This window comes from Urocitellus parryii, chromosome 5 (assembly GCF_045843805.1).
Source record: "Urocitellus parryii isolate mUroPar1 chromosome 5, mUroPar1.hap1, whole genome shotgun sequence".
Taxonomy (NCBI): domain Eukaryota; kingdom Metazoa; phylum Chordata; class Mammalia; order Rodentia; family Sciuridae; genus Urocitellus; species Urocitellus parryii.
In genome coordinates, this window is record NC_135535.1 from 93,338,518 (window position 1) to 93,350,310 (window position 11,793).

At 33.3% G+C, this 11,793-nt stretch overlaps 1 protein-coding gene across 1 annotated transcript in view; it reads left to right on the plus strand.

Moving 5' to 3' along the window:
- The window catches only part of Lmo3 (LIM domain only 3), a 51,303-nt gene extending 39,898 nt beyond the window's left edge, over nt 1-11,405 (plus strand). The window contains 2 exon segments of the mRNA XM_026391953.2: nt 2,194-2,319; nt 11,300-11,405. Of these exon segments, the coding sequence (XP_026247738.2) occupies nt 2,194-2,319; nt 11,300-11,405 (232 nt within the window).
- The last annotated feature ends 388 nt before the right edge of the window (nt 11,406-11,793 follow it).

Sequence of the window (11,793 nt, forward strand, 5' to 3'; positions counted from 1 at the left end):
ATTGAGGGTTGTTCACAGTATAGCAGGCAGCTCAGGGCTGGCCATGCATTACTGAACTTGCCACATTTATCATGTTGACTGATGGCAGCAGAAGCAGGTCTCAGGTCCCAGTGGTTAATGTAGTGGGTAATTAACTGTCATTTGCCTAGTAATAGGCTGATGATCAATGGTTTGTGTGGAAACAAATTCTAATCAGGTAGCTGATAAATGCTCAGCTAGCGAGAGCAATTGAAATTGGGGGAAACTATGTCCAGAATTTCAAAATGGCATTGTGTGTGTATGTTTATTAGGTAAGTGCAAACTGAGTAGTTCTTAACAATGGCTTTATCTCATATTAAGCAGATTTTATATCCACACATATATCTATATTCATGGAATAAAGAACTTTTGCATTTTCCTTCTTTCTCAAAAATCATAAACAGAAGAAACAAATGGCACACATAAAGTGCCGTGACTCCTGAAGAGATGGTGTGAAGTACACTCAAAAGTAAATGTGAAATGTTAAAATGAATGAAAAGATTCCTCTCACAGAAGAATGGGATGAAAACTTTAGTTTGTGATGATTTCATTTTTAATGATGCCAACAGGAGACTGCAGAATATTATATTTTCCACGAAGTTCTTTTGCAAGAAAAAAATATTTTTCAAAATATGGATTGTAAATTGAGGACATAAAAGTTATTTGAGTTCTGTTCCTTAAGTTAGACATATTTAAAGATTTTTCTAATTCTCTCAGGAAGATAAGTGTCCAAGAATTTTGAATTTAATCTTCTTGAATATAAACCTTGCGTACTTTTTATCAAGTGTTCAAGTTGTGCTCCAAAACTGTTTAGAAAGCATTTGCAGTTTCTACCCTCAAGAGGCTTATGGTTTTCAAGAGACAATCTCACAAAATCACGAGCAGAACATTTATTGTACATTTTGTCAGACACGTAGACACCACTCTTACAACTCTGTCCAACCATTGTCATTAGCCTGCTAAGAGGAAATAGTTATGAACTTGAAAATGAATATGCATGCCTTAAGCACAGACTTATCTTCAGAGTATATAGAAAGTAATAAGAAGAGAGACTTCTGCACGTTTGTGCGTAATCCTTAAATTCAATAAAATGAAAGGCTAAGATTTTTTAAAGTACATTTTTATAACCAAAATGAGTTTTCTCCATAGCACCTTTGAATTCATTAGTTTAGAACTGCTTTTAATTTGGTCTTTCCCATGAGAGCTATTATATTTTTCTCCTGTCAGACTGATGTTGAAGAAAAAAGAAAACTGGCAGATGTAGTGTTTTTCATCTAGTTGGCTTCCTAGTTAAAAAAGTACATTAACTACTATGCATGAAATATTATTTGTAGTGATTCTTTACCACCACTAACAACTTTGAAGGAACTTGGTTTAAATATTGCCAGTGAAAATGAATAAAATATTTCTTCCCACTAGGAAATGATAAGACATTTTATTTTGTCCTATATTTTAGGTCATTACAATAACCATTTTCAGGTATCTACAGCAAATAAGATTTTAAAAGAATACCTTTTTTTTCCCCCTCAGGCAATTTCAGTGGTTCTGACAATATATTATGCTTGAACTCCTGGTCTAGCTATATATAGTTTACAGCCTCATTTACTTTAATGCGCTACCTGAATAACAGAATCACAGCTATAACTATGGTATAGGGCCAGAAGGTGCAAGCACCTCCATGGTTTTTTGACTATTTAAATGGCTTGTTCATAAACGTTATTTCAATAATAATGGCAAACCTCTTAGAATCTAGATGTCAGAAAAATGGCAAGTCATTCAAGTGGGTTTCTTTTCCAACTAAAATATCAAATATACAATGTTAAGATCAAAGTTACATTGCTTTTATGTTTACTATGTACTCCAACAAGTAGGTTTTTTGCTATGAATTCACCCCTGTTGACTTCTGAGTGTGTACAGTTATGTAAACTTCCTAATGTATTTGCCTTTTCCTTTGCTTTCCAAACAAGATGTGATTTTCATCAAGAAAGGCCAGTGGAGTAAATATTACAGAAGAATATTTATGTGTACACCTAGGATAAAACTCGTTTGTGTACCTCATAAGTCATTATATTGATAGCTTTACGGGGTGTATTGGTATCCTCTATTCACAATCTCAGATTTCCCTTAGTTAAAAACAAAACAAAAACAACAAAAAACTCCTATTTATTGTTTTAGGCTTTTTGGTGTAACAGGAAACTGTGCTGCCTGTAGCAAGCTCATTCCTGCCTTTGAGATGGTGATGCGTGCTAAGGACAACGTCTACCACCTGGACTGCTTTGCCTGTCAGCTCTGTAACCAGAGGTAAGGAGGCTTCATCTTGGCTTCTCAAAAATGGCACACCTCTGTGCAGGCTATTGATGGAATAGGTGGTAATGATATTGGTACACTTTACTAAAAGCAATTAATCTCAGCATTTTTGTTTTCTGCAAAGATTAATTCAGTGCCAGAAAAAGGCACCAAGGAGGAAGGTCTTAGGACTGACTTTAAAAGAACTGTATTGTATAATAGCCTGTGACTGGACCTGGAAATATTTTTATTAACTTTCAGACTTATTATTTCATTCTTCTCTTTATCATTTTTCTGTCTTTTAACAAGTTAGTTTAAAATAGCTTTTTTGTACTGCTTCTGTGAGCAAACAAGTTAGCACAAGGCAAACATACAGAAATGTGTAGCAGACATTTTGGTTTCATTGTATTTATTGAATTTATAGTTTCCCCCCATTTCTTATTTGCAATTTTAACCTTCTTCTATGTGTGCTATTTCAGTTGCCTCAAATCTCTTTAAGTATGAGACCAGGCAGAGCTAATAATTAAACAATTATCAGAATTGGAGGGGCAGGATTGGCAAAGCAGCAATGGAAAGGGCAATTGCACTGAGAATCTGGAAGCTTAAGTTCTTGTCTTATCTCTGCCACAAATTGACTGTGTGACCTTAAGCCAAACACTACACCTCTCTGGACCTCAGTTTTTTTATTTGTAATGTGAGGGAGCTCAATGAACTTCAGAACTCTTTTGATTCAAAAGTATTATGACTTAAACCCATTTTTTCTTATTGAAAGTTAAACTTTTATTTCCAGTGATATTGGCACTTCTTTTATGTGATAAATGCAGAATTTTAAAAATATTTTAAAAGTGCATATCAAAAATGCAATATTTAAAAAATTAGTATACTTGATGGATTTTAATGAAAATTAATAAAGTGAGTATGTCTATGGCTGTGAGAATATGTAAACATATCAAGTTCTCAGTTCTTGTAATTTGCCCTGAAAGGTTCTGTTTAATGCATAGTCTTCTTATAAGGTTCTGTAGAACAGCAGAAGGAAAGAATATGATCTTTATGGTGAGAACTAGATTCAAATTCCAGCCACTAGATTCAAATTGATCTTAGTATGTTACTTGATCTCTCTGAGTTTATTTTCTACACCCATAATACAATAATATCTATCTTGCAAATTAAAAAAAAGTAAAATCATTTATAATAAGTACCAAGAACATGGTAGGTTTTCAAAAGTTATTTGTTTTATATTTGTAATTTACTTGGACCATATCACGAACTGGATTTTTCTACAAGACATGTAACATCTCTTGCTAAATATAGATGTTTAGAATGTGGCCCAGTATGCCTTTATACTATCATCATTCCCTAGACACTAGCTTAAGAAGTCATCTCATATCTTGATTTTTTTCATTACAAGTGCATGGAGTGAAAGTAGGTTAATACTGTTTAAGATGACATTTAGCCAAAAAATAAATTCATGAATCACATTTTGTTTCTTTTATGAATATGGACATACAACACAAACATCCATACTCTATGCAGACACATTTATATGCATGTGTACATGTGTGTGTATATGTTTGGAGAGTATAATAGGAATAAACAGAACACCTTTGTTTCCTTGATGCACTAACAGCAGTCACTAACAGCACAGTTAGCTTTATGCAATAATAATTTCTACTGTTGTTCTACTTATAAAAGCTGACATATTCATAGGAGAAAACTTAGATAATAGAAAACAATAAAGAACAATATGGTCCATGTCTCACTACTCGAAAAGAAATATAACCAACCTCTCGTTTTCTACTCGAAAAGAAATATAACCAACCTCTCGTTTTCTACGTATATATAACAAATTACACATAGTATCTACTTTGCATGGTATCCATATTTAAGAAGCTTTTAAAAAAGAAACAGGGAAGAATTTTAATGTTTGATATTCAGACCCTCTAATTTATATTATATACCTTCTTACCTGTCATTAAAATTTCTTTTTAGATGTTTTAAGCTATTTCATGTTCAGTTTTATAGATAGAGCATCATATATTAAATTAGTCTGCTAGGCCAAGTGCAGTGGCATTCATCTGTAAAGCCAGCAATTTGGGAGGCTGAGGCAGAAACATCTCAAGTTTGAGGCCAGCCCCAGCAACTCAGTGAGACCCTCTCTCAAAATAAAAAATAAAAGGGGCTGTGGATGTAGCTTAGCAGTAAAGTGCCCCTGGGTTCAATCCCTAGTACTTGGAAAAAAAAAATCAGTCTATCATCTAATCTACAGATTGTTTCTTCCTAAATTTTGATATTATCACCAATAATATAGGCTCAAATCTATCAGGATAAATTCACAGTAGCATAATTAAGCAAAATAATGTAACAATTTGAAGGCTTATGTTAAATGTTGTTAAAGATGCTCTTTAGAAATGTCCTACCAATTATTCTCACACCAAAATTGCACAAAATTATTCATGTCCTCACATTGGCTTTAACATTGAGAATTATTATTTAAAAAGAAACTTTTGTCACCTTTGGGAAGAATGATGGCTCCTCATCATAACTTTTAATTAACATTTATTTGATTATTAGTGATAATTTTTTGTATCATCTTTTAAGGAACTGATCATTTATGCTGTTTGTTCATTTTTCTATTAGGGCAGGCTTACCTATTTTATCTATTTTCCACACAATAGAATGAAAACATCATTCAAGTGCTAAACTCAGCCTAAATTCTATTATGATGCAAAGCAATTGTAGGTGGTTAATGCTATTTACAAATCATATATCAATTTTATTTCACCATTGAAATAAAAAGTTGCATTCACAATTAAGTCTGTCTCCTCAGTAGAACTCAGTCAAGTAAGACAAACACTCCTAAATTTTGGCTCTAAAACTGTTCACATTCTTATTGCTGCAAAATACTATTCTAGTATCATTATTAAAGTACCTAATATATTTCTGTGTTCGCTTCATTTATTACATGCCATAATGGGACTGCATATCTTTAGTGCTGGTTATGCACAATTAGCACTTAGTTATTGTCTTGTCACTTCAGCCCCTACAAGACAAACTTCTCTAATGCAGGAAGTCAACTCATCTTCATCAGTCAAGCAAAACAGACAAATTTTGTTACCCTGAGTACAGAAGGCTTTCAATACAGGAGCATCTGCTTTTGCTTTGAAATCATCTTGGAGAATCCTTCCAGTAAAACCATATCCCACAGAAGCCAAATTATTGCCACAGTATTGTACCTTTTCAAGTGAAACATGAGATAAATAGGTAATTGATAAGCAATTTCCCCTAAGCAAACTTTATTGACATCTGAAATTATGAAATTGTAAGTATTTGTGAATTTTCTTCAGCTATCATTTTATCTTACTTTTAAAGTAAAATGGCATTAAGATCCAAAGCACTTCCAAATGTTTAAAAACATCATAATAATAACCATTCAGAATTGGTTGTCCCTTGTACAAATCTTCTGGCCTTTTTAAAAGTACAAATTCTGGATTAAAAATATAAAAGTTTCTCTATTTAAAAAGGAAACTTGAGGAGAGCTATTTTGAGTTACTTTTATGATAACCTGAATCTCATTCAGAATTAGGAAAAAAGTCTGTATAACAAGTTCATTTCTTAAATGTGAATAAGAGGTTCCTCCTTAGAAGATTCAATAAAAGTAAATAATGGTTTATAAGAAAATGGAAAAAAGTGCTTGTTTATAATGAAGTCTCCCTAAATATGTAGAAATACATAACATTTCCTTTTCTTTCACTAAACTATAAAAGCACTATGCTAGGCTCTGTGGGAGCAAAGGTGGATAAAATCAAACTTCTTTCTTAGACATGTTCAGAGCTGAGAGAGAGACATCAAAGACTCACAGATGAGAGTAATCAATGTGAAATAGATTTACACTGAGAGAAGAGAGATTTGTCCTTGAAGTCTGGGGAAGTATCTAAGAGCTGATATGCTGAGTTTTAAGAAAGAACTCTCTAGAACTGGTTAGGACAGGCAATGTAACGTGTCTGATGGGGTTTGGGGAAGAAGTGGGGGCCAGGGAGCAATGGTATAAAGATTTGCCAGGCAGATGGCACAACTTAACAAGACAAGGAGATGTAAAAGCATTTGAGGTGTTCATAAAATGAAAAAGCAGCTCAGAGATCTGGAGATTGGGAGGGATATGGAGGAGCAGAGGAGAGAGCAAGGACCAGGAGATGCAGTTGGAAAAGTAGGACATCACTGAATGAAAGGTAAAATAAGTACAGTTTAAATTATTAATAAATACAGTTTAAATACAAGTCAAAATAAATATAAAATTCAATACAAGTTTAAATAAGTCATTCATTTAAAATACATTTGTGATTTAAAACTATTGTGTTCTAAAATAAATCTATCTTAACCAATATTTATTGACCCCTGCCCTCTCCTTTATTAGTACAATTTATGGTGGTGCTGCAAAAGGATTCAAAAGAAATATAATTCATGGTCATTTAGCTCAGAACGGCTTCCAGATTGGGAAACATGTTACACATTCATGGAAAAATTTGAAATGCCAGGGCAAATGATATTCCAATAAATAAGTGCTTTGGGAAAGGTGAGAGGTCAAGAAATATTGATGGAGGGGATGGAAAGTGAGGAAATTTCAGAACTTTAGTAGCTAGGAAAAGGGAGAAATATTCCTGGTGAGAGAACAACTCAAGTAATCTTTTCTACTGAGAAAAGATTGTTAATAAATAACAATAGCACACCCTTTTATAGTGCAGATCATACTCCAGTTTACATGAACTACATCATTTAACATGTAAAATCACCCACATATAGGCATTGTTATTAGCTTCCTTTATAGATAAGTAAATTTATGTACAGAAAATTTAAGTAACTTGCCCAGGTCAACACAGTCAGGAAATGGTAGACTCAAGATTTGAGCCTACAGAGTTGAGTTTCACACCTGCTTCAAAAGAAGTATTTTATTTCTGATTAAGAGCATATAAATGTGAATAGATGCTGTAGAGTTAAAGTAGGGTTGACTTTGAATAATTTATAGCAGAATTCAGGATATAGGTAGCATTTCTTGGTGCAGAAAGGATTGTTAGGAATGAGATACTACAGAAAGGATTGTTAAGAATGAGATGGTACAGAAAGAATTGCTAGGAATGAGATGTGTAATGACAACTGGGCTGTCAGTGGGAAAAAAGACAGTAAATTTGTTCACAAGTGTACAGTGGTGGAATGAATATATAACTTGTACCTGACTGAAAATGATACAGTATAGAAATCTCCATCTTTTCATAGCTGTGGATACTGAATAAGAAAGGTAGAAACATTGGCAATACACATTGAATTCCTTCTTCTTTATAAAGGGTTAAGGACATAGAAATTAATTAATTGGCTATCATTAACCTTAGGGAAATGAAAAGACTAAGTTAACATTTTCATTTGTTTAAAAGTGTGTTACAAATGGAGGTTTCTTAGCACAGGCTTTTGATAACCTACTCAGAACTATTCTAAGCCCATACTTCATGAGGAAGACTTACTAGTTGTACTTACTTCTTGTATTTCTCAAGTCTCTAAGGCCATGCAAAATCAGTTAGAATCACCCCCAAAGATATGGAAATTAAATGCATTCTTAATGCAAACATCATGATTAGATGACTTTAATAACCTAACTGGGAATCTTTTTTGTTCTTCAATTTTTTAAAAAATGAGGGCAAAACTAATTGAACTGACCATATCAGAAGCAATTAAGGAATAGATTACAAAGAAGATTATCCATTTATTTTTAGGAGTTTTAGCCTGGTCTGTTAATATCTTTACAGTATCCTCTAACCATCAACACTTCAGTAATGTTTTTTTTCTACAAATGCTGTCTCATAAGGAACTGATTATATAACATTGGAAATTAACCATTCTTACAAAATCACAGTTACAGGTTATTTTGTTAAACACTTAATATCTGCATTACTATTTCTCTAATTTCTTTGTGTTTACATATAGAACATTTTTAAGGGGGATGTCAGTCTTAATTGCATACCAGTCATAATCTCCTCTTAATCACAGCTGTCAAGGCTATTTTGTTTGAATTATATGTGTAAGGTTGACCTTCCTCACCCATGTTCTGTTTCATCTTGACCTTTAAGTTGAAATGCACATAAAATGGACTTTATCCAATTGACAACATATTGGTAACAAAATATTTTAGGTAGGAATACTTTATAATAAATCAATCTCTCTCTCTCTCTCTTTCTCTCTCTCTCTCTCTCTCTCTCTCTCTCTCTCTCTCTCTCTCTCTCTCTCTCCATCTGTGTGTGTGTGTGTGTGTGTGTGTGTGTGTGTGTCTAAAGAGAATTTGTCTGCCTTTCATACAATAAGATGTGAGATATCTAATATCCATTGAATGGTAGGCAGGGTTTCTAAAGTTATGCAAAAGAAGTTTGTAAGACTATTTAGTATTCATATTATACTTCTAGACTTCATGTTTTACTGCTCCTGGTTAAAAGCATGGTTCTTGAATCCAAAGAGACCTGGGTTATTTTCTTTCCTCTACCACATACATCCCAGCTATGGAAACTTGGGCAGGTTTTTAAAATTCTGAGAGAGAATCTTTGGGTTTTTGTTTTTATTTTTTTAAAGTCAATGATAATAGTTACTTTCTAGGTTGGTGGTAAGAAATAAATGTGATCATGTATACACATGCTTAGTATTAGCACATGGTAAGTACTTTATTAAAGTGGTTATTTTACCTATAATCCAAACAACAAGGTAAGACTACATACTTCACTTCTACTCTTTGCTACAAACTTACCAATGTGACTGATATAACTAACAAGAAAAACTGAAGTTTCGTCTTCAGTTATTGCAAGTGGAAGGTTGGGATCTGAACCCTGCTCTGCAACACACCTGTCTGCCTTTCATTTACTTTTCATTCAAACCTCCCTGTTGTCCAGTGCTGCAGCTGCTTCTCTTAATCTTAGTGAACTAAGAAGGGGAAGTGTGAAATGTACTTAGGCCTTGCAGTGGGTAAGTGATCAGGGCAGGACTTGGGCTAGATTCCCCCACTCTGTGTCTGTGCTATTCTCACTGTAATTACCTTGAATTTATTCAACTACATATGATAACAAGACAGGAAAGAGTGGTTTTTATTTGATGGTTCATAGACTTGGGGTACTTGAAAAGAAATTAAAGTAAAATTTAAGATAGCATAAAGCTGAAAGAGTTGTTTTTTAGGAAAAGTGATTCAGTAACAGTAGCTTAGAACACAAGTGTATTGTATTGAATCTCTTTTCGATGTAATATTTTGTTAGCTTATTAGATGAAATTAATTTTAACAGTGATTGTCTTGAATTAGTGTATTCTGTCTGCTGTTTTATGTACTCTCACACAATGGAAATACTTAATTTGGCTGCAGAGGCCAGTGCAACAAGAGAAGCATTTCCATTTATTCAACATGTCTTAGTTATCAGGATATCTACAAAAACCAGTTTATCAAACACCACTTTGTAAATGTGACATTGAAAGCATACAGTTTGCAACTAATAAAAAGAAAATACACTTAAAGCCCCAAAGTTGAATGTTCATTGTGTCCAGTAGCCTTGACCACAAACAACTCCAGGATCTCAAGATCAGTACATAGTCTGTACTTTCAATCAACATCATCAGCAGACAGTAATCCTAGGGAAAAAAAAAAAGTAAATTCCACAAATAAACAGACCAATTTTCCTTTAAGAGGAAAGCTAATTCTTTCAATCTACTTTTTTTATTACACTATTTTCCCTTCTATCTACTTAGCTAGTCTAAGGATAAATTTCCAAAGCTACCCAGTTGGAAAATAAATAGGTTCACTGTTTGTCTAGCATTCCAATCTTTGCAAATGTAAATCAGTCCAACTGCTCCTCATTTAAACCTTCAACTTCACAAAACATTAAAGAGTGGCTTTCACTACACAATTTAATCTCTCCACTAAGATTTCTGCCCGAACATCATTCAAAATTGACTATCTGATAAAGAGAGACCACTATCAAAGGTCAGTGAGGTCAACTTGTATAATTACAAGGAGTTTTACTGGGTCAACTCTACCAAACAGCACTGTTTGAAGGTTAAATTGTTACAATTAAATATATATACAGATCTCCCCAGAGTTACTTTATTGTTAAATGTACTGGAAACAGCACAAGCATTTATTTCTGACCTTAATTGTGTCCAAAGTGTCACCCATTGGGAAATTATACAAAAAGAGCACTTATTAAAAAACCTTACAATCTTGCACATTGAATAGTGCTTTATAAAATAAAATGCATAATTAGCTACTGAAAACTAGTTTTGTTTATCACATCAATATTAAGAAGATCATTTAGGTTACTCCCTTTGGTTTAATTGGAAGGGCTCCAAGAAATGACATCTACCATTTCATAGTTGTATACTGGCCACGAACAAAGGAATATGGCTCAGAATCCCAGTCTGCAGCTAAAGGAACTTTCAATTCAGAATGAGCACTTCCAAATTATTAGACTTTAGTCACATTTTAATAACAGAGTAAAAAGAAGCTTTTAATGGGAAACTTTACAAGTGGCTATTTTCTAATTCTTTCATTCATTTTAATGCCTTTTACTTTTTTATTAGGTAGATAAATGGGCAATGATGAAATCTTCCATAACTCATGACAGAGAAATATTATCATTCTTTGTTTTATCTTAACGAGTACAAATATAGATCAGTTCTTTTTTCTTTCCAATGTGGTAAAAGAAAAAGGGAGGGAAAGAAAAGGAAAGAAAGTCACCTGTGGTGCCCCAGGTGTTCTGAAGTTTCTGCAATTTTTCTATTTAAAGATGGAATTTCAAATGTTGTATATGCCGTGTTTCATTAAGCAAACTAGATGGTTTAATTTGGATAATGAAGGTATCTCCCTAAACCAAGCTTTCAGATTTAGGAAATTATCAGGGGAGTCTGTCTTTAGGAAGTAAATCTTCAAGTCTGTAGATCTGAATGAAATAGTCTTAACACACTTCTTTTTAAATATTTTCAGATTTTGTGTTGGAGACAAATTTTTCCTAAAGAATAACATGATCCTTTGCCAGACGGACTACGAGGAGGGTTTAATGAAAGAAGGTTATGCACCCCAGGTTCGCTGATCTATCAACATCACCCCATTATGAATACAAAGCACTACATTCTTTTATCTTTTTTGCTCCACATGTATATAAGAATTGACACAGGAGCCAACTGAATAGCGTAGATATAGGGAAGCAGGATGGTTATATGGAATAAAAGGCGGACTGCATCTGTATGTAGTAAAATTGCCCCAGTTCAGAGTTGAATGTTTATTATTAAAGAAAAAAAAGTAATGTACATATTGCTGGAATTTTTTGCTTGCTATTCGTTTTTGTGTCACTTGGCATGAGATGTTTATTTTGGACTATTGTATATAATGTATTGTAATATTTGAAGCACAAATGTAATACAGTTTTATTGTGTTACCATTTGTGTTCTGTTTGCTTCTTTGTATTGTTGCATTTAGTA